At 40.9% G+C, this 26,790-nt stretch overlaps 3 protein-coding genes across 5 annotated transcripts in view; 2 read left to right on the forward strand and 1 right to left on the reverse strand.

Moving 5' to 3' along the window:
- The window catches only part of usp4 (ubiquitin specific peptidase 4 (proto-oncogene)), a 48,656-nt gene extending 29,069 nt beyond the window's left edge, over positions 1–19,587 (forward strand). Inside the window, exons 15-22 of the mRNA XM_060919531.1 lie at positions 5–228; positions 2,691–2,933; positions 3,057–3,127; positions 3,247–3,362; positions 3,537–3,686; positions 14,246–14,349; positions 14,610–14,698; positions 17,884–19,587. Coding sequence (XP_060775514.1) covers positions 5–228; positions 2,691–2,933; positions 3,057–3,127; positions 3,247–3,362; positions 3,537–3,686; positions 14,246–14,349; positions 14,610–14,698; positions 17,884–18,009 — 1,123 coding nt within the window. The 3' untranslated portion in view covers positions 18,010–19,587. The remainder of the gene's footprint in view (positions 1–4; positions 229–2,690; positions 2,934–3,056; positions 3,128–3,246; positions 3,363–3,536; positions 3,687–14,245; positions 14,350–14,609; positions 14,699–17,883) is intronic.
- A 1,423-nt stretch (positions 19,588–21,010) lies between these two features.
- gpx1b (glutathione peroxidase 1b) lies at positions 21,011–24,199 on the reverse strand. The gene is made up of 2 exons (XM_060919532.1): positions 23,903–24,199; positions 21,011–21,575 (listed from the first exon to the last, which is right to left on the reverse strand). Exons 1-2 carry the CDS (start codon positions 24,122–24,124, stop codon positions 21,225–21,227), a joined length of 573 nt encoding a protein of 190 aa, XP_060775515.1. The 5' UTR covers positions 24,125–24,199; the 3' UTR covers positions 21,011–21,224.
- Positions 24,200–25,156: 957 nt separating this feature from the next.
- The window catches only part of fancd2 (FA complementation group D2), a 102,585-nt gene continuing 100,951 nt past the window's right edge, over positions 25,157–26,790 (forward strand). For 2 of the 3 annotated variants that reach the window (XM_060919543.1, XM_060919544.1), the window contains exon 1: positions 25,160–25,428. The gene's annotated coding sequence lies outside the window, so the exon portion shown is untranslated. Of the gene's footprint in view, positions 25,429–26,790 lie in introns of all 3 variants that reach the window. The other variant, XR_009654555.1, reaches the window with a different exon arrangement.

A 26,790-nucleotide genomic window follows, 5' to 3' on the forward strand; every position in this document is an offset into this window, starting at 1 on the left:
TTAGGCGTTACGTGAAGCACTCACAGGGTACCGTGATGGAGAGCAGAGTGTTTGCTACAGCCACGTCCTCTAGTAGCCGTTCAGATGGTGGAGATTTAGTGTCCAGCCACAATGCAGGATTAAGTGGCTGTAGCAGCCCGCTGTCCAATGGGGCATCCGGCAGTGCTTGTTCTACCACTGACAGCAACCACTCTGAAACATGCAATGGGCCCAATGGAGTGTGTGATGGTAAGAAATAATTTTTTTAATTGGCCAAATTTAATTTTGATTAGATAGCCAATATGGTGTGTCTGTATTTGGGAATACAGTACCAGTCAAAAGATTGGACACCTTCTAATTCAGTGGGTTTTCTTTATTTTTGTTAAGATACTTCCTGTCTTAAAGTAATGATGGATGTCGTTTCTCTTTACTTAGTTGAGTGGTACTTGATATAATATGGATTACTACAGTTGTGGAATAGGGCTATTTACTGTTTGATCTCAAACGCATTAAGAAGGCAAGAAATTGCACTAATTAACTTTTTTGACGAGGCACGCCTGTTAATTGAAAAGCATTCCAGGTGACTGCCTCATGAAGCTGGTTAAGATAATGCCAATAGTGTACAAAGCGTCATCAAGGGAAACACTGGCTCCTTTAGAGAATCTAAAATATGAAACGTGTGAGAGATCTCACACTTTTTTTTTTTTTGGTTTACCACATAATTCCATGTGTTCCATATATTATTTCATAGTTTTGATGACTTCAGTATTGTTCGACAATGTAGAAAATAGTCAAAATACACAATCTCTGAATGAGCAGGGGTGTGAACTCTACTGGCACTGTATAATAAGGCTCCTTCAATAATTTTATGAAGTCATTGGTTCATTGATTGAATCATTCAGTATGTTTACATGAACGCTAATATTCCACTATTTCAAAATGACACCATTTCTGAATTTGATACAGGTCATGTAAATGGCGCATTCTGTTTGAGTGTTCCAAATCAAGACGTGGGATATGCTGTTTGGGTTTTAAGAGCATTCTTTGGACATATGTGCGGCGTATTTGGAATGTGTCTCTCATACCTGCAAACTAGTCACCTTTCGGCGAAATTCGCCGTTTTGATCCCAAAATAGGTCACTTGTGTGAATCATGTAGATCCGAAGAGTGTTTTTTTTTGGGGGGGGGGGTGCGTGAGGCAACGTTGCCGAACGTTTGGTTTCAATGTACTACTACTTCAAAGTACTACTACTACTTTTCTCCTCACACCCACATTCATACCATTTCCGCCTTCTTCATACTTCAAACGTCTCTCTGATTGGATGACATTCCAACGAGCCAATAGTCTTACAGAACGCTGGACAGTATCCGCGAATTGTAACTGAATAGAGGCGTGGTTTTCTTGAATACGGGTGTGTATAGGAGGATGGCAGAGATCATCCAAACGCAATGCAGAACGGGACACTGAGTCTTGAAAACAGCTCACGGAATCATATTTTCTGATTTTTTCCGGAACTCTATATTACATCTGGAGACGGAAAAACATTTTTAGTATGCGGAGAAAGCCGTGTTACGATGAGTGCGATTTAAAGAGGCTTTATGGTGGTTTTTTGGTACCTGTGATTTGGTGGTCTGTGAGTCGCGTTTTTATGACGTAAGACGCAAGGGGCGGGGCTGTTACGTTTGAACCGAACGCGCGACATGGAAGATGTTTCTGTGGGCTGAAACAAAACAGAAAAAAATGTCATCAGTTTGAATAAAGTCATTTTTTATTGAACATAAGGATCTATAAACGCGTGTTTTGGGTAAGAGAAATCATTATGTGAAACTATTGGTGGGATTGTCAAAATTATAACGTAATATGTGTTGATCTCGGTTGTATTCAGAGAACCAGTTAGTTGTGCGTGTGAGAGAGAGAATCTCACTCACTCACTCACCATGAATTTGGCAGCACTGAAGGAAAGGAGGGCTGAATTTGGTGTGCTGCTGGTAATAGGGCAGAGGTGGTGAAGAAGGATAGCATGGAGCGAAAGAGGCACATGGCAGAGCAGCATAAACGTGCCCTTGAACAGCTTGTTCGGGCCAAAAGGTCTAAAAAATGATAAACTGGTCTGCTGAAGAAAGTTTCCAGTGTCACACTTCAAAAATTACTTTTTTAAATTCAAATTTTACTTTTTACTTTTTATACTTTTCCTTCCTTAATGGTAATGTAATGAGGTGTCAGATGCAAAACTGAAAATTGCAAAGCTAAAAATGAATAAATCTTGTCTTTGTTTTAAATGTTGTCTTTTCCCTTTATTTTCCTTGATCGCGCGCTGTTTAAGGGGGCCGGGGGGTTACCGGTAGTTTGTCACCTTTTTCAACTCTCATGAGTTTGCAGGTATGGTCTCTCAATTGGGGTTTAATGGCAGTTTTCTGGCCTCTTGCCTGTTTACGGTCAGCTCTGTACATTGTACACAAACCAGCTAGACAACTGGAGTATGCATGACTGCATATAAACAGGAATATTAGTGGAATATTCAATTTCATTATTCATGTAAACAGCTTAGTAGGAATATTGTCTTTTACAGAATAAGGGTAAGAACCAGGATATTTTGTACATGTGAGTGGAATGACTGATTCAATAAATAACTGGCAACATTATTTATTCTTTCAGTGTGTGGTTTTTTTTTTTTTTTGATTAGTCCTATTTCTTTTTGGGGTATTTCCAGGGGAAGAGGAGGCTATGGACCACCAGGTGAGCCCAGACCCAGAAAGCAGCCAATCAGAGGCTGCAGATGGGGAGGACGAGACCTCAGAACCTGAGAATGGACCCATTACTACTACTACTACTACTACTACTACTTCTGGAAAGACTTGTTCTTCACGGCCTAAACTTTTCTCTTTTAGCATGGTGAACTCTTCTGGCACAGCCAACATTGGTCACTTAGCTGGCAACGTCCTCAAATTCACACGTAACTAATTGTGATTTCTTTCATAGTACATTTTGTTTTGGAGAGCTGAATATTTAAATGACCAAAAAAAAAAGCCCCAAACAAACAGTAAAACAAAATAACCAGTCAAAAAAATCTTTACAGCACATTCCACAGTAGCAATTGACTGGGACTCAGAAACCAAAAGACTGTGCTACAATGACCAGGAGGCGGAGGTCAGCATATGATTTTGGATTTTTTTTTTTTTTTAATTTTATTTATTTAAAATGTTTTTGGTGAAGTCTGAATGTTGTACTCTTGAGAATGATGTAAGCTTTGCTCTGTCTGTCTCAAGGCTTATGAGAAACATGAGAGCATGATGCAAGCTCAGAAAAAGAAGACCACAGTGGCTCTAAGGGAATGCATCGAGCTCTTCACTACCATGGAGACTCTGGGAGAGCATGATCCATGGTATATGTTCTCACCTAAAATTAACAGCACCACACTGCTAGATTGTAGAAAATGATGAACTTCATTTATAGTGACTGTTAGGACGTAAAGAAGTATTACTGGTAACTATTGGTTTCGGGTGAAGTCATTTTGTGTGGGCTGTAGAGAAACCATTTGTGCTGTCTCACTGTGTAGGTACTGCCCCACGTGTAAGAAGCACCAGCAGGCTACAAAGAAGTTTGATCTGTGGTCCCTACCCCGCATTCTGGTAGTTCATCTGAAACGCTTCTCCTACAACCGCTGCTGGAGAGACAAACTGGATACTGTGGTTGATTTCCCCATCAGGTCAGATAGTATTGGCGACACACAGGAAATGTCCTCCTTGAATTACATGAATTTTTTTTAAACTTCATCTTGGTACGTTTTCCCGGTATATGGTAATGCTCATTTTGATTTATAGGCTAGATGATTTTTATTAAAAGTACGGAGTCTCTCAAGTGAAAAATTTGACAGGAACATTTTTCTCCACCAGATGGCATCAAGGTATTAAAACACAGGTTCAGGCATGATCTTGTCTAATCTATTGTTTATTATCCCGAAGGCTTTCATATTTAATTATTATAAATTTGGAGGGCGTAGCAGTTCAGATTAAATCTCTGCAGGTACACTGAAGTTGTGCTGTTTTCGTGAACCCAAGTGGCTGCTTTTTTTTTTTAAATGATGGGAAGAATAGATGAAATTTGTAAATTGCTGTGACACAACTATTTAGCCTTTATCTGAATGTTAGTGCTGATTTCAGTTTATCTTGAATTGTTCCCTTTCCACTAAAAAAAAAAAATTAACATTGCCATCTGGTAATCTGAGAACAACCGTTTTAATTCCATTTCAAATTCAAATTTTCGTTGATCACCTACATCCTCAGCATAAATATCTTAACCCTTGTAATGTGTTAGAAAGCTGTTCACATCTGTAGTGTTAGCGGGTCAAATTTGACCCGTGATTTAAATCAGCCTGAAAATGCTTAAAATCACTAGTTTTCTTCCAATATTGTTTTTCACCTCATTGCTAACTTAGTATGTATTCATATCCATGGAACCATTGTTGGAATTTTTTTTAGTTGGCTCCACAGACCTTGTGTCTTAAAATATACCACTCGTTTTTTAATTACAAAAACTGTTTAAATTCACTTATTATATTTCTTTTACTCACAGAATGAGTAATTATAAACTGTAAATGTCTTATAAACTGATATTAGAGTACACCTACCAAAAAAAACCTTTTTTTTTTTTTTTAAATTTAAAATGATTAACAATGGTGACATTTGTGGTGTTACGGGTCAAAACTGACCCATATAGATAAATGGTAGGATAAAGACAAGTCAATTTCTTTCCATAAAACCAACTTTTATTTAACCATACCATTTAACCAACCAATTAAACCATAAAATGAACAATGATTAACAACACTGCGTGTGTGTGTGTGTGTGTGTGTGTGTGCACTCTTGATAATACATGAAAGGCTTGAAGCGACATTGTGGCACAAAAAATAGGGCGGCCTGACTCACTATCCCATAAGCTGGCAGTAGCTTCATTACAGGATCTGTACACACCCACAAGAAGCAACAGTCGCATGTAGGCATCTAGCTGTGTTTTGTCCAACTCCATCCAGCTATCACCAAACACTCTTCTCCCTTCCATGTTGGTCATCTCGAGTAGGATAATCTGAAGAGGTCGTGGAAAGAACAGTTCAAACGTTGACTTGATGTCTTGGGCGTGTGACACAGCGTATCTGGTAGGACCTGGAGTCATTCTGAGGATGTTCTCCCTTGGTGCCCTGCATTGGGTTTGAAGAGGGCTTGATGACCATGAAATGTCACCTCTTCTTGACTTGAACACCTCTCTTTCAGCATCTGTGACATCTGGGTCCTCCTCCTCAGATGTTTGGTCTTGTTCAGGGTCAAGCTGAACCTCATCCTCATCCTCAGACATCCCCTTCAGCTTCACTTTCCCCTCTGTCTTCAGGATCGCTGTCATGACCAAAGATGTGATCCAGCGCCTCATGAACAGTATACCTCTTGCTCATGTTTACTGATGCTCCTACAGAATTCAACTGATAATAGACCCCTTTCACTGACGTCACCCGAAACCGGAAGTAAACAGACCCTGCGCCATTTTGGAAGACCAACAAACTCGTGATTAGGGGGAAATAATGGCAGCGGTATGTGAACCCACGAGAATAAAGTGGAGTGGCAAACGACTTAAACAAATCTGAGCTGTTTTATGATTTATTGGCCCAACAGTAGACTTGAAAGAAACCTGTGTGAGACTTGGCAAAAAACTGTGGATATAATGGATGTCTGTGCATGATCTGCGGACACTTTGAGGTGCGCAAACGCAAGAAATTCAGATTTAAAACATGCTAAATTGGCCCCAAGTTGATAACTGTATGAGGAGCAAGCCTCCCAGACTTCTACAATTTAATAATAATAATAATAATAATAATTTAGGATGGTTTGGGGCTTGCTCTCCCTCCTATTATATAAATAAAGCATAGTTGTTGTGTAGACATGTATCATAAATACATATGTATAATTTGGAGAAATTAACCTAAATTATGGATACCTTAATAGTAACAAAGTATTAATTTTTCAACTGAAAAGATATATTATTAAAAGATAAGTATCAACAAGATTACCTTGGCCATAACTAATGTGTAGGTTATTCTTAATAACAGCTGTAATATCACGAACCAAGCCACTAACAACATAATTGTAAGCCTGTAGCCGTTTGTAGGCTTTCAAGTCATCAGCAGTGTAGGCACTGGGTGTAAACAACAAATAGTTTACAATGTCTGGGTAGCAAACAGATGGCAGAATTGGTGTCAGGTCCTCCTTATGTATCTGACATGGAGAAATAATATAAATCGTGCTGCCTACCAGATTACAGTCGTCTGTTTTATTGTATCAGTACTAGCAAGGGCGTAAAAACGGTGTTGATATTGGTGGGGACATAATTTGGCCAAGCGCCCCAGTGCGCCATGGTTGTCGCACGAAATGTGGCCTACACTGTACAAATGATTGGTTGTCCATTCCTTTGTGTTATTTTGATTTTTAGCACCAGGTACACTTAGTCTTTAGTCTTAGGCTAACATCTGCATGTATACGGGCAATACATTATCACACAGAGAAAGTGGACATTGAAGTTGCTGTGAATTTCGCTGTAGTGGATGACCTACCCAAAATACAACAACACAATCAATCAAAATTATGTGCTGCTGCTTCATTTTCACACAACTTTTACTATTTTCACACATTTGAAACATCATGTGCTTCCTTTTGAGTTACTGCAATTTCAGAATCTGGAAGTAATGTAGGTATGGGTGGTAGAAGTGTGAAGAGTTTTGGTAGTTGTAGTGCATTTTGCAAAAATGTTTATTCATTAAGTTGAAAGGGTTAAATGACAATTGTTTCACATTTTTACATTTTCAGATTTTATTGCAGAGGTTACATACATACGCATATACACATGCATATATACATATGCATATACATGCAAACAATGAGCAAGAAAAAAGTAAATATAAGTAAACATTTAGCATTACCTACAAGCATTTATTTGTGTGTGTGAGAGAGAGATTGCAAACAGAAACTCCTTGCTGTTACAGGATCATATGACAAAAGGTGTTTTTGCCTTCTGAGGCAGAAGCTAAACAATTGGAGTCGAGCGCTTGGCAGAAGAAAACGTCACTGTCTGAAGAGGTTCTCTAATGCCGCTTTTCCACTACAAACGTGGCTGAGTTGGGCTGAGCCGTGCCGTGCTGAGTTGGGCTGAGTCGAGCTGAGTGGGGCTGTTGGAGTTGCATTTCGACTACAACCGCGCTGAACCGTGCTGGCTGGAAGTGGGTGGACACATTGGGTGGAGTTAGCGAAAGTGGGTGGACGTCACGTGATGTCGTTAAGCGGCGCAAACAGTGACATCAGTGAGCTTTTAAGCGGTAGTCTCACGACCCGAATAGTAAACAATAAACATGGAGGACATGGAGTCGTTAGTGTTGCTGGTCTTGGTTCTGTGGCTTGTTGTCACCGACAACGCCAACAGATACTGGCAAGAGCGTATAGATGAGGCGAGGCGCATAAGGCTTCAGAAATTCTCGTAATTCTCCTTCTTCCGGGTTTGCGGTGTTTACAGATCCCAGCGTGCTCGCAGGGCGTGTGTGGGCATGTGAGGACACTCCTCCTCACCAATCAGTGCACAGGGGAGTGTCTGCTCACGCCCCCAACCTCACTCGGCTCGCTTTGGCTCGCTTCAGCCCCACTCCAAAACCGTGCGAGCTTTGGGTGCTAAGCAGGGCTGAAGCGAGCTGAGTTGTGCTGTTCTGAGGTAGTCGAAACGCGAGCCGTGTCGGGCTGAAAAAGGGTAGTGGAAAAGGGCCATAACAAAGCTATTTTGTTTTGAATAGCTTACCGTTGACTGGGTAAAATAATGTCTTATGTCCTCCTTACGTTTTCTTTTATTGCCCGACATCACTGCCTGTGTGCTGTTTTGCTGTAGCAGCGAGCTGGATGCTGATTTTACCGCTTGCTACTGCTTACAGCCAATGACAACAAAAAACCATAGCAACGTCAAGGCAACGGGAGGTGGGCCAATCAAAGCTTCATAAAGCTTTTTTACCTGTCCCCACCAATAGTCAGCTGTCTTTGAGAGGTCTGTTCACAACTGAAAATCAGCTGGAAGCAATACCGCGTTTGGTGTTTTTATTCAGTATTTCCCGCATCGCGGCTTCGCCATTCAAAAATGGTATGGACATTTTAAACTCAGCTGAATATTGGTATGGACGCGTCCATACCGTCCATACGCATTTTTACGCCCATGAATACTAGTATCACTTACTATACTCATCAGTCATAGATTAGTCCAGTACAACATGACCAGCTTGCTTTTTTTCCATTTGACTGTCGCAAGTTTTTTCAGGCTGGTACAGTCAAAAATGGAAAAAAGTTTTGGCCTACTAAACTAGTCATCGATTCTACTAGTGTATTAATTGGAGTCGACATGAAAACGTTAGGTAAAAACTTTAAACCAGTACAATCTCTTCTTCAAAGTTTCACCAAATGGTTTTATTTATGCAATTTAAAGCTCATAATACTGTATAACTTTGGTCGAGCAAAAACATGGCTGAATCCTGAATGACTCCTATTTGTTTAAATAGGGGACTACATAGGCGGCAGAATGTACCGTAGTTTTTTTCCCTGCCATGGAAGCGCACTTGTATACCGAGGAGGAAAGCAATTTGCATTACAGCCGTGAGGTGGCTCGGCTCGGTTTTCCCTTTCGGGCGCTCTCGTTTTCTGTTAGAATTTGGTAAAGGAAAAAAAAAAATTTATTTACCAGCTTACCGGGTCCATTAACATAAATCTGACAGCTGACAAGGTCGGGATATAAACGAACTTTTGCGTTAAACTGTGTGCTTGGATTCACATAATTTTTTCTGAGTCTTATCATATGGGTTAAACCCATCAATCACAGCCAGTTTCTCCACATACCGTGCCCTTTCTGCAGCTGGTAATGTATTCACATAACCCGAATTTTCATCCATCGTGTCACTTTACTCTCGCTCGTACTTTGTTTTATATTGTGAGTGCATGTACTTGGTCTTCTAATATGGCGCCTAACAAAATCTCGCGGCGCGGTGACGTCATGCGGTAGCCCTCTATATCCCATCCTACAGAGGGTATCAATATGCTGCGAGTTCACGTGGGGGGTGGTGATGTAGGGAGCCTGTGTGTGTGTGCGCGCGCCTGCATGCATGTGTGTTCCTGTGTCTCTCTGTCTGTGCATGTGTGAGAGAAGGGGGCCTGTGTGTGTGTGTGTGCGCGTACGTGCGCACATCTGCATGCATGTGTGTGTTTGTCTTTGTGTTTGTGTGATGTGGGCCATAACTGGGCATATTGGGCCATAATTGATCCCCAGAGCAACCCATAGCTTTTAAGTGATGCATAGAATAGCCAGTCTTCTCTGCCGGGTCATTTTTGACCCGTAACACCACAAATGTAACTTTTTTATTTTGAAACCTTTTAGAATTTACTAAAATGGTGAAAATCAATTTTGCTGCATGTAATCAGATGTGTCTGAGGATTAGATGAAGCCTCATTCCAGTACAAAAATCCAAATGGTACTTTTTACAAACTTGAACTTGAAAACGGGTTAATTTTGACCCGAACACAATATAAGGGTTAAAGCAGTAACAGCAGGTATCCGTTGTGTCGCGTCACTGGTCTAGAACGCAAATGACATGCTTGTTCGTGTGTAGAAAATGGATCATGCTCAAGTTGTTAGCAGGATATAGAACTTTTCTTTAGTAGCATGTCTGTTAGAGGGTTTTCATGGTATAGACCAGGGGTCTTCAATCCACAAAGGGCCAGTGTGGCTGCAGGCTTTCATTCCAACCAAGCAGGAGCTACACCTGATTTCACTTGTTTAATCATTTCACCCTCGTCTCCAGTCAACAATCAAGTGAGCCTCCAATTTGGCTGTAATGAAAGCCTGCAGCTACACCGGCCCTTTGCGGATAGGATTGAAGACCCCTGGTATAGACCCTTTTCAGTCACGTGACCTTCGTAAACGCGACCGCCATTTTGGACATGTAGTGGACTTTGGCTCGAATCAGTTTGAATGCGAGGAAGGCGACAAACGAAAAACATAAAAGAAAAAGGAGCGAGATGCAGAAGACACCTTCACTATTCAGCAACGTAGGGCATTTACAGGGCGAGCAGAGGGAGAGGTATTTGCAAAAATTGAGGTTAGCAGGCTTAGAGAACGACGTTTACCTGCTTCCACCAGGATTGCTCACTGACGTACGGAAGTACACGAAGCCCTCGTCTTTACCTGACTTCGGCCCACGTGATCTGTATACCTATGTCGTTAAAAATCCATCGCCATACACAGGTATTTATCTGAAAGCGTATAAGAGTTTGGATGCGTACAAATATTTTGTCAGGCTGGGTAACATGCCTACATCAGCGGGTCGTCCCTGGAGCCGGTGGTCGCCATCTTATTACAGCTAAGGTTTGTTCACATTTTCATTTACTTTTGGTCCTCAGGATAAACAAAATGTTATTAAATGTCATTGAAATAACTTCTTAGTCTGTTGAGACATGGCCCGTTATAAATTTGCTGTTACCAGGCAATGACCAAGAACTGTATTATTAGGGTCGGTGTCTGTGTTGTAGCAGTGCACTAGCAGCTAGCTGTTAGCACTAGCTAATGTCAACAACATAGTAGCTAGTATGTTACTGTAGCAATGTTTACGTTCAGTCATTTGGATGACTGTTAAAACCTTTCAGTCTCAAGTTTTTCCTTTACTGTATTTACTAGTTTACTGTAATTATGATCCGGCAGCTATTTACACCGGATCCAGTGTAAATAGCTGCCGGAGCCAACGTCCGAGGTTCTGGAGCGTGCGCCGGCTTGCTCCCCCTCAAATTAAGCCCTGTACAGGCTTAATTTGAGGGGGAGCAAGCCGGAGCGTGCTCTGGAACCTCACAGGGCTTAATTTGAGGGGGAGCAAGCCGGAGCGCGCTCCAGAACCTCGGACGTTGGCTCCGGCAGCTATTTACACTGGATCCGGTGTAAATAGCTGCCGGATCATAATTACAGTAAACTAGTAAATACAGTAAAGGAAAAACTTGAGACTGAAAGGTTTTAACAGTCATCCAAATGACTGAACGTAAACATTGCTACAGTAACATACTAGCTACTATGTTGTTGACATTAGCTAGCCAACAATAGCTACTACAGAAGAACAAAGACGTTACAATGGGTTATTTTAACCTATTTGGTTACACACTTGCCGCCACAGAATGTTAACAGCAATGTAATGCCTTTTCTGGCTAATTTTATTCGTCTTACCTCCAACAAAGTGGTCACTACACAAGCGCTGGTATGCCGAGGGCTGCCAATCTTTCCTGTTAATGGCTGCTATCCATCTTCTCCGTCGGGATCCGATAAAATGATAACCCTTGCCTTGTTTGTTGATGGTTACTACATCCAGGTGCACAACAATACAGTGGCATGATGGAAGTCTTGCTGAAAGTAAAAACTTTCTTTGCTGCCGTTCCTCAATGTTGGCTGTGGTAAACTACTGGTAGTACATGTCCAAAATGGTGGCCGCGTTTGTCGTGACATCACGTGAAAAGGGTCTATAGATTATATGAGGAATATGTTCTTGCGTAGTCTGCTTTAGAATTTGCCCTAGATTTTATTGGGATCATCTCCTGAATTGTGACTAGTTATATTTTTAAAAGACTGCTGAAATTGTACAGTGTAATACATCCATCCAGCAATCCATTTTCTGTACTGCTTATTGGGCGAGAGGCGGGGTTCACCCACCCATTCACACTTGCATTCATACCTATGGACAACTTGGAGTAGCTAGTTGACCTAATCCACATGTCTTTGGACTGTGGGAGGAAACCCATGCAGGCACAAGGAGAACATACGAACTCCACGCAGAAAGGCCCCAGTCAACCGGCAGCCTCAAACTCCGAACCTACTTTCTGTGAGGTGACAGTGCTAACCACTGCACCACCATTACTGCCGCCCAGTGTAACTTAATTTGCTATGTTATTTTCCTACCTAATGGATCGGCTTGCCGTGTTTAAGGCACAATTATCAGGGCTCTACGTTAACTTTGAGACATGGTTGCCCATTCGGGCAACCATTTGTAGAAATCTGGTTGCCTGAACTCAGAACATGGTTGCCCAAATATTACATTTTTTTTTTTTTTTTTTTTTTTTTCAACCTTTTCAGACGCTGTCTGTATCAACAAGCATTGACACTAGCGCCCCGTGTGAGTAATGCGGTAATTAGTCATGTAGTGAAGGACATACCAATAGGCAGTCCCCCCAGGATTCCGCGGGCCTTTTTTGTGATTGTTGTGGGCTAAAATGTCTGATGTTGCGGGGGGTTTTCCAAAAAATTGCGATGAAAGTTGCGGTGTTTTTAGGTTTTTGTTGCGATTACATTGCGGGAGGAAGTGAAAGTTGCGAGAAATTGTTGCGATTTTCTCTTTTCGTGATTAAAATTGAGTGATATGTTAAATATTAAGTTATTACGGAAAAACTATTGATTTAAAAAAAAAAGAGACACTGAGAAATGGTCCTATAAACAACTTTACCAATATAAAAGATTACCAGGACTACAAACATGCAGAAAAATAGGCTTTACTTATCCAAATGCTCCTGTTGGTTCAAAAGTTCAAGTGCATAGAACCTCACAGCACAACATAAAGTTAAAATATAATATAAATGCCTCAGCTTTCATGTAAGAAAAACTATTAATACTAGTACTGTGTGCAGGCAGTCTCTCCTGAAGACTAAATTAAACAATAATTATAAACTAATAAAATAAATGGCTCAGGCTTCATAGAAGAAAAAAACAATTTGAACAGAATCTCTCAGTATGATGCTGAAGCTGCCTAAACAATGGAAAATAAAATACCATTTTGGCAAAAATGTTGGCGTCCATTAATTTCTTGTATTAAGTAAAAAAAAAATAATGTAAAGTGCGCACAGTCCTTCACTGTAAACATAACACACTTTCAGTAATAGAATTTAAGCCTATATAAACACTGACTCACACATGCTGCTTCTCTTGAACGTATACACGGAAGTAAGGCGGAAGGTAGTTTGTCGACATCACCTCAAGACGACGCCAACGATTGGTCAAATTTGCGGGAAAGTTGCGGTGATTGGATATAATTGCAACACCGCCCTGAATTCGCGGGGATTGGTTGAATTTGCGCTGAAGTTGCAAATCGAAACATCGCGAAATCCTGGAGGGTCTGAATCGAACACTGAATATGCACTACGCGATAATTATTAGCAATGGGAAACTGCATTACGAGCCCGCGATGTGCAAATGTGAATTCCGCTAGTTGTTGAACATCCCGTAATGATAACGTGGCCGCGGTCTTTCCGAGTCAAACAGTCGCAAATCGTGATGGAATTTCATCATAATATGAATGAATAAACATCGTTTTTCACGTAAGTTGACATATTTGGGTAGTTGCCCGATTGGGCAAGCATTTGTGAGAGTCTGGTTGTCCGAATCTATTGAATGGTTGCCCCGGGCAATCAGGCTATTGTTAATGTCGAGCCCTGATTATGTAGTGCAGGTTCATTTGTTTTTAAATATCCAGTGTCTAGACTGTGGTTAGGTGTTTTTCCTAATTTACTACACAGAGCACTTCTTGGAAGAGTGTTGTATGATTTTTTTTTTTTTCTTTCCCCCATTTGCTCAGATTGAGACTTTTAACCTAATGAGAAGTTGGTTTTTTTTTTGTCACTTCTCCATCAGAGAAAGTTCACACCATCATATCTTATTCTAAAATGGAAAAAACAGTCGAAGTTGTGTACATTTTAAATCTTAGAAATGGTTAAGAGGATAATCTTATTAGATAACTTTATTATTGGTGTCAGTGCAACTGTTTTTTTTTTTTTTTTTTTAAGGATATGGGTAGCTGCAGGATGTATTTGGAAATTGTTGCAGAGCCTTGGTGCCGTTGCCAACACAGACCATGCAATACTGGTCATGCGTGAATGTTCTAGTTCAGCTAAAACCTTTTTCTCTTCCTGTTAAATACTTGTACGTGAAGGAATTCTACATGCGAGGAGAAGCACTGCTTCTGCTTTCTGCTCACTGTTGGGTGGATTTTATTATTTCTCAATGTTATGTAGCAAGTGACCAGGGGCCAAACCCTTGACAAACAGCAGTCAGGCTCAATCAAATGTTTATACAGTCATTTGGTTCAGTGCTTGAATTGGCCCAAGCATTCCGCTTGCTATTAATGTTTCAAGAAGCTTTTACTGTAGTGCTAATGCAACACTGCCTCATGTTGTCCCACAGGGATCTGAACATGTCTGAATTTGTCTGCGACCCTAAAGCCGAGCCGTATATCTATGACCTTGTTGCAGTCTCCAACCACTATGGAGGAATGGGTGGAGGCCACTGTGAGTTTTCTGTTAGCATTCTTTCCTGTTGTTTAAACTCTTACTTCCTTTGCTGAAAGGTCATCCTCAGAGCAAGTTAATATTTATCCACCCCCCCCTTCCTGACAGGTCTCTTGGCTTGCGTTATTTGAATTGAGAAATTATCGTTAATTTCTCATAGATATCAGATAGCAATAAATACATTTCTTTTATCTGCTCTGACAAAAGGGAAGACTTAAGTCTTTCAGTTGCTAAAACAGTAACTTCACTTCCTGTTCCAGATACCGCATATGCTAAGAATAAGGCTGATGGGAAATGGTATTACTTCGATGACAGCAGTGTGTCCTCTGCTTCTGAGGATCAAATAGTGGTAAGGTTCTCAAGTTTCTGTCCTTTTTATCTGAGTACATTTGTGCATCTGTCTGTAGTCTTGTGATTGCTCTTATGGGCATAATGTTTTTAAAAAAATGTATTGTATGGATCAAGCATGTTGAATAGAAAATATATACCAGCTGTGGAGCCACAGCTGCTACAAAGCAGAACTGGTATTCAAACCTCTCTTTATATTTGCTTATACCACAGTGTCATTGGGCAGGTTGGTTAGAAGGTGTTGATTTAATTTTCTGTACACACAATGGTTGGGAAAATATTCCCGATTGCAAAGTTTATTTATACTCTTGCTTCTTCTAATAGTTATCATTTCGATAGCAACAACTAACATGGGGACTTGTATGGTGGACTGTCCAAATAAACAGATTTAAGTGTGTAGTCATTTATATCGTCAAGTTTTCTGTGAAATGTATGTTTTAGAATTTTTGCGTAAAGTCACCGTTAGCACTTTAACAGTCAGAGGCAAAGTTGTAATTTTGTTTTTTGGCATGAGTGTATTCAGGGCAGAGGAAGTTGTGGGTTATCTGTGGCATGATAAGGAATTTATTTATTTATCTTCGAGAGGGGGGAAAAAAAGTGGCTACTGATGAAATGATGTAGCTGCTATCATGGACATGATACCAAGAACTAACTTGTTTCACAGACGTTCCAGAACACATCTCATTCTTTAACAAACAAAAAAAAAAAATCAGGAGCATTGGCAAATTGCTCTGGTCTGGGGAGGGGCTGTACCATACCACGCTGTGGGGTTGTCCCCCCCCCCCCCCCCCCCCTCCCCTTTTTTTTTCTTCTCTCCATAACAGCACACTATATTCCTCACACACACACACACTAATGACCAAAAGATTATGGACACCTGACCATCACACCTATGTGCTTCTTCCCAAACTGTGCCAAAACAATGTCAAGATGGCATTGTGTTCTGTAGCATTAAGAATTTCCCTTCACTGGAACTAAGGCTACGTTTACATTAGACCGTATCTGTCTCGTTTTCTTCACAGATGCACTGTCCGTTTACATTAAACCGCCTGGAAACGCCGGGAAACGGGAATCTGCCAGCGTCCACGTATTCAATCCAGATCGTGTCAGCTCCGGTGCTGTGTAAACATTGAGAATACGCGGATACGCTGTGCTGAGCTCTAGCTGGCGTCTCATTGGACAACGTCACTGTGACATCCACCTTCCTGATTCGCTGGCGTTGGTCATGTGACGCGACTGCTGAAAAACGGCGCGGACTTCCGCCTTGTATCACCTTTCATTAAAGAGTATAGAAGTATGAAAATACTGCAAATACTGATGCAAATACTGCCCATTGTGTAGTTATAATTGTCTTTAGGCTTGCCATCCTTCCACTTGCAAGTGGTAAGTGATATGCGCTGGGATCACACACACAGCGGCTCAGTCCCGAAAACACTGCTTGTTCACTTCACTCGCGCGCTCTGTGAGCTGCGCAGGGCCGGAGTGCGCACCCTCCAGAGGGCACTCGCTGTTCAGGGCGGAGTGATTTGGAGCGCAGGATGCCTGTGGAGCCGAGCGTATCCGTGTATTGGCGTTGCTGTGTGCACGCGAATCGTGTATTGGTGTTGCTGTGTGCACACTAATCGTTTTAAAAACGTTAATCTGATGATCCGCTGATACGGTCTAATGTAAACATGGGCTAAGATGCCCAAACCTGTTCCAACACGACAATGCCCCTATGCACAAAGCAAAGGTCCATGAAGACCTGGTTTTCCAAAGTTGGTGGGGAAGAGCTCGAGTGGCCTGCACGGAGCCATGACCACAACTCCACTGAACACACTTCACTTTTGGAATGACCTGGAACGCTGACTGCACACCAGGCCTCCTCTCCCAACATCAGTGTCTGACCTCACTAATGCTCTTGTTGTGCTGAATGGACAGATCCCCACAGCCACACTGCAAATTCAAGTGGAAAGCATTCTTATGCCGCTTTTCCACTACCAACGCGGCTGAGTTGGGCTGAGCCGTGCCGTGCTGAGTCGAGCTGAGTGGGGCTGTTGGAGTTGCATTTCGACTACAACCGCGCTGAACCGTGCTGGCTGGAAGTGGGTGGACACATTGGGTGGAGTTAGCGAAAGTGGGTGGACGTCACGTGATGTCGTTAGGCGGCGCAAACAGTGACATCAGTGACCTTTTAAGCGGTAGTCTCATGACCCGGAGAGTAAACAATAAACATGGAGGACATGGAGTCGTTAGTGTTGCTGGTCTTGGTGCTGTGGCTTGTTGTCACCGACAACGCCAACAGATACTGGCAAGAGCGTATAGATGAGGCGAGGCGCATAAGGCTTCAGAAATTCTCGTAATAAGTAATTCTTCTTCCGGGTTTACGGTGTTTACAGATCCCAGCGTGCTCGCGGGGCGTGTGGGCATGTGAGGACACTCCTCCTCACCAATCAGTGCACAGGGGAGTGTCTCCTCACGCCCCCAGCCTCACTCGGCTCGGTTTGGCTCGCTTCAGCCCCACTCCAAAACCGTGCGAGTTTTGGGTGCTGAGTAGGGCTGAAGCGAGCTGAGTCGTGCTGCTCTGAGGTAGTCGAAACGCGAGCCGTGTCGGGCTGAAGCGAGCTGAAAAAGGGTAGTGGAAAATGGCCATTAGAAGACTGGAGGTTGTAATAAACAGCATTGGGGACTGAAGGTGGGATAGGATGTTCAAAAGTACATATGGGTGCAATTGTCAGGTGTCCACATACTTTTGGCTATATAGTGTATGACACATGGTGCATATATATTCTGTAAATAAATAAATGATCACTAATATGGTTGTGATGCAAACATTGAAGTTCACGGCAAAACAAACCCCAACCTGCTTGAATTTCGTTTGTACCTTGTTTTTTCAAATTGTCCAGATGTGCAAGATCTATCATAGAGGAAACATTTCAATCCGCCCACACTTTGAATGAAAGAATAAGAAACTGGGCATACCAAAAACTTGTGCGGGCATGTCCCCGGAGTTACTTATATCTGTGGTTCTTACCCAGCACTGATGTATGATTTGGAAGAATATCTTTTGGCTCTTCATTGTTTTCCCTGTATTAGATTAGATAGAACTTTATTGATCCCTTTGGGCGGGTTCCCTCAGGGAAATTAAAAAGTTCAATCATTATTGAACTAATGAGATCTATCATATGATCATTTGCTCCTTTTCAGACGAAGGCAGCATACGTGCTTTTCTACCAGCGGCGAGATGGAGAGGGTGCATCCAGACCATCCACTACCTCTGCATCACTCGGAGGAGCTTCTGACTCACTGGACGACCACATGGACACCAACTGACTGCTGTTAGTCATTAGGCACAGACACTGAAATAAAAGCTTCGTGAACAAATGATCATTGATTCACATCCCCGATTTTTCAGCATCGACATGGAGGTCCAGCGTTTTTCTACTTTTTAGTTTCCTGCACTTATTTTCCTTGAGCCAAGAAGGATTAAATAACATAAGCAAGAAATAAGTGAGCATTTTAGTTTTAATTGCGATCTAACTTTTTTTTTTTTTTTTTTCCCTGCACTGCTCTTTAGTTTAAAATATAGAAACAAAATGAAAATTCAGTCTCGTCTCATGCCTTGGAATGAATATAATGAAAGCAAATTGTTTTCTCTCACCCAGTAGAATACAGAAAGAAGCCAAATGTTTTGTGCTATATCAGCCAAAGTTGCACGGGTTGGTGGCAAGGACAGGGGAAATGTATGCAAAATTAAGATGTTTAATTCTTTCCCCTCTGCAGTCTCCTATTACACTCTGAAAGTGTTTAGTTAAATGTGCCTCTTGTGAGGAATAGTCTTGTCAGAAAATTACTTTTATCCATAAACCCTTTAAACAGGAAGCTTTTCTTTACCGACTGTCCAACTGAGACTTTCAGTTGAGTCTTTAACATGTCCATCACGATAAAGCTTGAAGTGGATAGAATAAGCTCAACGATAGCTGAAGTTGTGATAGAATTACACTGCTGATTTTTGATTATTGTGCTGCTCTCTGAAATGTTAGCACTTGCTGCCTTTCTGCCCCCAAGAACTGTTAAAGGGGGCATGCGTGAGTGGATTTAATTTTAAATTTCGTGGTAAACTTTCAAGTCCAGCTTGTTTTAAAAGGCACTGAGGTTTATAAATACATGCTGTTGTTTGGTTGAGACTACATTTGCAATATTCAGTGCTTCTGATTAAACTCTTCCACTTTGGTGAATTTTTATGTAGGGCCCCCCCCCCCGGGACTTTGCTCGCCTCCAAGGCCAGATAGAGAGGCGCATCGAGCCACTGCTCGAGAGTGGTGCTAAATTTTGAGACTTGAAAAGACTGCAGCTCTTGGCAGGAAGTTTTAGGTCGATGCAAAGTAGAGGCTTGACATTCACTGAAATACAATATTACTCTGTCCTACCAGCCACCCTGTACATTTTAAATTTGCTATCATTGGTTGAGGGATTATTTGCTTTTTATACATTCTCAGAGAATGTTCTCAACAGTCCCTCCGTGTTACGAATTTGCCATCAGTACGCATCTTTGATCGTTTGCTTTTCTGTGGAATCGCAGCATGTGCGCGTCTTGAAAATCTGCAAAATTAAAAATCGTCGGTCGGTCCCCATGTGTTTATCTCTCTCTTCCGTTTGACAGGCTGCGGTAAGCACATGCTTGGTTTCCTGCTGCAATATTGTACAACATGGAGCCTAGAATGATGACATACCGGTCAATGCATTTTCTAAAAAAAAATAAGATCCATTTTCAGAGATGTTGCCTAGATGTAAATAGTCATGTACTATCTGCAAAATAGGATATCTTCTTTGTGTTCTGATATTTATCATGGCAATATGTGCAAGGATTTTGAAGAAAAATCAAAGGGACAATAAAGAGTTGAAGCCTAACTGGGGCGTGGTGTTTGCTTGTTGATAATGATTTACAGTCAGTGCTGGAATTACTGGCACCCTTAATAAATATGGTTAGAGAAAGACGCACAGAAGAAAACGGAGTGGTGGAAGATTGGCAGTGGCCCATGTTCCTCTTTGGAACCACAGGCTTTAGTGAAGCTAATAAATATAAGCAATATGCTGGACAATGCATGGTACGCTGAGCATAAACACGTGAGGACGCTTCCTCCCCAATGGAATAGTTTCATTTCATAAGTAGTGCTGTTATTTCTGCAAACTACTTGTTAGAATTATCAGCACCCCTGCAATTCATATTTGGTCAAGCAAGACAGCCCCGCTATTGTGTTTTTAGGTCCCTTTTTCACGAAGCATACCAATGGTACTCCTGGCCACAATGGTTTGGTCTCACTCAAGATTCAACTGGAATTTCTGTGAAGTTTGGTTTTGTCTGCTGCACTCAAAGGCCTATTTTGGGGCAATGCTTTCCAAAATGATGTTATACAGGTCATTTTTAAACTTCAACAGTTTAACAGCTGATTTTATTTTTGGGATAACCCCAAGAATCAACTTAAACTGATATTTGGGTTCTTCATTTCCTGTGTAAAATTGTTGGCAAATTTTTAACCAGTCCTAATTAAGTTTAAAAAAAAAAAAGTCTTTGCTCAAGCTCTGTGGTACTGATTTTTTTTTTTTTTTTTTTAATTCTTCCGTCTTCTGCTTTTACGTTCATGACTGGACTTATACGCAATCAACAAGCATTTGGCTGGTTTGAGTAGCAACTTCCTGGTTTCCACAGTGGTTGTACGTGTGTGCAAAATCATCACACAATCACCCTTTGTCAAAAACAACAGATTTTATGTTCCTTTTTTGGGAGGGTGCTAGTTACTCCAGTTATCTGAACAGGAACTGTATTTCCGATATTCTCTTAACAGATGGTCAGGGGTTATATAAAGGTGACATGTCTGATATATGATTTATATCTAATCTGAGGAGAATCAGGTTTCCGGTTCATGCATCTTTAGGCCAGTATTTGATGTTGCACTGTATCATACAAGCCTCGTTATCATGCTGATCATAAAAAGGTCTAACAGAACATCAACTTTCTAAGTAAATCTAATGTCGCTCAAAGGCAGCATGTTTAATATTAAAGACTGGCTTCGAAGTTTCCATCTTGCAGGAAGAAATGATCGTTTGTGGTAAAAATCGTGAAAGTTAAACATAGCTGCTCATTTTGTTTCAGTGTTAAACATTCAGGGTGGCTTGTAACGACATGTGGTTTGAAAAGATAGCATCAGCTTTTAGTTCGCAGAATCTGAATTGGTTTTCTAAAAGGGTCAGATATGATTCGTAACATTAATTAGGAGTGTGTATCTTTGAGCAGGAGATACTGTGAGCAAATGGATTTAAACAAACGCCAACCTCAAGGCTTAAAAAGAAGATTTATTGATCCACAAAAGGGCTTGCTGTGCAATACTTGAGTTCAATGCAACTGTGGAGCTAGGACTCTTACGGAACATCGGATAGCCCTTCACAATGTTTAAAAGAGCATCTTCATCAAGTAAGAGTCCCGACACGGCAGCATTGTGCACAAGATGGCACAACCAGCTACGAAAGACCATACGACTACAAGCACTTTATTTTGCAGTGCCCAAAAGCTTCTTTATGTCTCCCTCAATGTCAGAGGTCAGGTATCTTCTGCTGTAACGCTTGAACGGGACGCCATCTGGGCCGATAAGGAACTTCTCAAAGTTCCAGGAGATGTCGTTTCTGCACACAGGACTCCAGATGATGCATTTGGGGTCGCCCATTAACGCTGTTGGCTCATCGCTTGGGAAAGGAAGTTTCTCCTTGAGAAAGACGAAAAGCGGATGAGCATCTTTCCCATTCACGTCGATCTTCTCCAGGAGCTGGAAGTTCGGCTCGAAACCATTTCCAGGACGGACGTATTTCAGGGACAGCAGGATCTCTTCGTTTTTACAGTTCTCCTAAAAACCATGAAGAATGAACATTATGCAGGGTCATGATTTTAAACCACTACGCTCACTGTCCACTTTATTACTATTATTAGTCATGCAGTTACAGGTGAAATTCCCAGATCAGCAGTTTTTAAAATGAATACTCATCAGCTATCAACAACCATTTCATGGTTCAAGTCACAGATCACATGTCTCCCTCCCCCCATTCTGACATTTGATAAGAACATTAAACTCTTGATCTGCACCAGCATTTTTTTTTTCACTATTCTGCTGACGGAATCACGGCAGTGAAAGTATAGTTTCCCCGATCTCATAAGGTGAAACTCCGTGACCTTATATTATGTTTATTACTGTAGCAAAGTGGGTGATTATAAAGCTCTTAAATAGACAAGTGGATACAAAACAAAACTGAACTCCAACAGAATGAAAGCTGTCCACTGAAAAGGGTCAATGTGTCAGTCTGCCACCCTTGACTTGTGGGTACATTTTCCAAGTGAATATTTATAAAAGATACACAGATCCTAGCTGAGAGGTTCATATATGCTCAGCAAAAATAAATTATTTCCAAACACAGGTAAAACTGAGTGTCAGAAATGTCTCTCAAAGAGCTGGTGAATTCTTCTACCAGTCTTAATAGATCATAGACACTAGATTTAAAAAAAGTATTGTTAATATGAGGAAACAAATACTTAAGCAACCGGCCAATTTCTACACAATCTTGTTTCTAGAAGAAAGAAACCTTTATTTGGTCACATGCACCTGGAGTAGCCCACGCTGACACGGGGAGAACGTGCAAACTCCACACAGAAAGGCCCCCGCCAGCCGCTGGGCTTGAACCCAGAACCTTCTTGCTGTGAGGCAACAGTGCTAACCACTACACCACTGTGCCGCCCATAAACCTGCTGCTTCAGAGTAAACTATCATTTCTCCGGCTGCTATTTAACGTTTACTTAAATATAAAAAAGTTGCAAAAGTGCTGCATACTGACCACACATTCCTAATGTAATACATCCCGAGCAAGGATAACCTTATCCCTAATATCGAGTATAAAACTTTAATCATCTGAAGGCTCAGGTGCCATGAGCAGCGTGTTGAAATGAGATACTGTACCAGACTACGCCCCAGGTGCTTATCTGCACCAACCCACACCCAAGAAACAGTTAAATAGTTATGGGAGCCCATTTCTACCACTTGGAGGGAGGGAAGGGTGTCACACTGTATGTCATGATAATGAGATCTTTGTAGTTCATAATTATGAGATACTGTAATCATAATGACTTACTATCTCATAATTAAAACATTTTCACAAAATTATGACAATATATCATCACTGAGAGCCTCATTTGCTCTCAGTGATGATATGTCGTCATAATTTTGTGAAAATGTTGGCTCCCAACTGCTCCCCGGGCGCTGTTAGCATGGCTGCCCACTGCTCTGGGTATGTGTGTGTGCTCATTGCTCATGTGTGTGCATGTGTGTGTTCACTGCTTCAGATGGGTTAAATGCAGAGAGGAATTTCACAAGTGTGTGATGAATAAAAGTTGTGCTTTCTTTCTTTTATTTCATTATAAGACGCCAAGTCATTATGAGATAGGATCTCAATAATAATAATAATAATCATCATCATCATCTCATTATCTCTAGCCGCTTTATCCTGTTCTAGAGGGTCGCAGGCAAGCTGGAGCCTATCCCAGCTGACTACGGGCGAAAGGCGGGGTACACCCTGGACAAGTCGCCAGGTCATCACAGGGCTGACACATACCTAGACACAGACAACCATTCACACTCACATTCACACCTACGGTCAATTTAGAGTCACCAGTTAACCTAACCTGCATGTCTTTGGACTGTGGGGGAAACCGGAGCAGCCGGAGGAAACCCATGCGGACACGGGGAGAACATGCAAACTCCACACAGAAAGGCCCTCGCCAGCCACGGGGCTCGAACCCGGACCTTTTTGCTGTGAGGTGACAGCGCTAACCACTACACCACCGTGCTGCCCCATAGGATCTCATTATTATTATTAGAGACTGAAAATGATAATTGAGATACTGTAATCAATGATGTACTCTCAAAACATTTTCACAAAATTGACAATACATCACTGAGAGCCTCATTTCATTATAAGACAGCAAGTTGTAATTATGAGACACCAAGTCATTTATGAGATAGGATCTCATTATTATTATTATTGAGACTGAAAATCATAATTATTAGATGTCAATTATGAGAAAATTCTAACAAGCCTTCTCATCATCATCATTATTATTATTATTATTATTATGGTGATGGAAACAGGCTCCCACAGTGAACAGGACTCCAGGTGATGAGTTTACCTGATGGCCGAACTGGTTGCAGGGGGCCCCCAGAACCACGAGCCCCTGGGCAGAGAAGCGCTCCTGGAGCTCATTCATCTGGGTGTAATCCCTGACAGTGGTGCCTCAGAGAGACGCCACGTTCTCGATGAGGACCACCTTACCCTTTAAAGACGACAACTTCAGCTCCTCTCCTGTGAGCTTCTTCACCGTGATGTCGTAAAACGACTTCGCAGCAGCCATGTTTGCGAACAAACTGAACTCAGCACGACCCACTAACACTCTGCAGGCAAAATGACCTCGCTGGCGCTCTCAACTCCAGGCAGAGGGGCGAAATAGTTTTAGGACACGCCCCTATTTTTAGGAACCATCTTCAATTTTTCATCAGAAACGCAGTAATCTGTTTTGAAATGGATGAGCGGTTTTATATATATATATGAGTGATTCCACGCTTATGGGTACTGAAATGGGGACATTAACTTATTTTTAAAAATTCACCTAAAACCATTTCTTTTTTTTACCATCAGGTCACAAAACATGTAATCTTTAATGAATGAAATGTTAAAAGATAACTTTAATTTTCTGAGATGTAATAAAAACATATTTATATGCCAAAGTCAGAACGTAACAGAAGTGTTGTGGACATATATATTCTCAATTTTAACAATGTAGAATTACTTTTTGAAACATAGGAAAGTGATGTTTTAGCAAATATAATTAATAAACATGTGTAGTAGAATAAACATACACATTCTTTCAATAAGATTAACATGGTATATAGCTAGATTGTAATTAATTTGTAACAGACGCGAGATGGACAATCGTAACAGAAGTAATGTAACAGACATCATTTTGGAACTCATAGGCTTGACTTTGGCATATAAATATGTTTTTATTACATCTCAGAAAATTAAAGTTATCTTTTAACATATCATTCATTAAAGATTACATGTTTTGTGACCTGATGGTAAAAAAAGAAATGGTTTTAGGTGAATAAGTTCATGTCCCCATTTCAGTACCCATAAGCGTGGAATCACTCATATATATATATATATATATATATACAAAAATAAATATTTAATCACCTGAATATGCGGACAATTTGTTTTAAATAAGATTGGAAGCAAGATTTATGTTACTTGTGTTTTCGATTCGTTTTGGTAATATAATGACGGTCCCTTACAGTTTATGAAACGCGCGGCGGAATCTTTCCTGAAGCGTATAGGACACGCCCCTATTTTTAGGGACCATCTTCACTTTTCATCAGAAACTCAGTAATCTGTTTTGAAATGAATGAGCGGTTACAGATATATATATATATAGATAAAACACATACGAAATAACTATTTAATCACCTGAATATGCGGACAATTTGTTTTACATAAGATTAGAAGCAAGATTTATGTTACTTATGTTTTCGATTCGTTTTGGTAATATAATGACGGTCCCTTAGAGTTTATGAAACGCGCGCGGGAATCTTTCCTGAAGTGTGTTTTGGCCCAGTGAGAAGCCAGAGTAATCCGGTTTAAACATATCCAGCTTGTTCCGTGAGTTGTTTTAATTTATTTTTTTAATGTAATTACCGAGTTATAAGCACGAGTGTGAGCTAAGGAAGTGTGTTCTGAGTGTGTATGACAGCTGACGGTGTGAAGTTTACTGTTTGTGTCCTTGGTAACTAGCTGGATCCGGCTAATAAACCACTAGCATGCTAGTAAACTACATTTATTTACACTGACTGCTCATATAGACAGCACTCCAGATAGATTATTGGTTTGATTTGGCAATAATACAGTACATAAAAATGATAACAAATGTCTACAAAAAGATCCAAAATATTATAAACATGAGTATTTAAAAAAAGCACATAATACTGTAGATATTGCTGGGGATAAGACAAAAAAAGTAAAAAACTTATTTCCATTGTGGTCCTTTTTAATTTTTATATGGACGAGCTGTCTATGAAGTTAAAAGACTGTAAGACTGGATGTATGATTGGGGATAAGGTTGTCAATCATTTATTATATGCTGATGACTTAGTTGTGTTGTCTCCTTATAGTGCTGGTCTGCAGCAACTGCTTAGAGTCTGTTCAGATTATGGCATAGAGTATGACATCAAATACAACCCAAAAAAGAGTGTTATAATGATTGCTAGGGCTAAGGAGGATAAAAAGTTACATTTTCCTTCTTTTTTTCTAAATGATAGTGAGCTGACAGTTGTCACGAAAACAAAATATTTGGGACATCTACTAAGGAATGATTTAAGTGATGATGATGATATCCAGCGCCAGTGCTACAAATTGTATGCTCAAGCGAATATGCTGGCACGAAAGTTCTATATGTGTACATATGAAGTCAAAACATGTCTTTTTAGAACTTATTGTACATCACTGTATACAGCTCAGCTTTGGTATAATTATAGCAAAGCAAAGATAAATAAGATTAAGGTGGCTTATAATGATGCACCGAGAATATTGCTTAAAGCCCCGAGGTGGGAAAGTGCAAGTGCTTTGTTTGTAAATGCTAAGGTTCCTACATTTCAGGCTCTGATGAGGAAACTTATGCACAAATTTATGTGTAGGTTATATGAATCTAGAAATGTTATCATCATGAGTTTGTGTAATATAAAGGAGAGTGATATTTTATATATTTCTGACATGTGGAAACATTGGAAAAGCCAACTTTATGTAGGCCTATCTTAAATGTTTTTTTTTTGTTTTTTTTTATAATGTCTTGTAATTGTGTGTATTTTTATATGTATTATTTGGACCTTTGAGGTTAACTGGCGACTCTAAATTGACCGTAGGTGTGAATGTGAGCGTGAATGGTTGTCTGTGTCTATGTGTCAGCCCTGTGATGACCTGGCGACTTGTCCAGGGTGTACCCCGCCTTTCGCCCGTAGTCAGCTGGGA

This window comes from Neoarius graeffei, chromosome 4 (assembly GCF_027579695.1).
Source record: "Neoarius graeffei isolate fNeoGra1 chromosome 4, fNeoGra1.pri, whole genome shotgun sequence".
Classification (NCBI taxonomy): domain Eukaryota; kingdom Metazoa; phylum Chordata; class Actinopteri; order Siluriformes; family Ariidae; genus Neoarius; species Neoarius graeffei.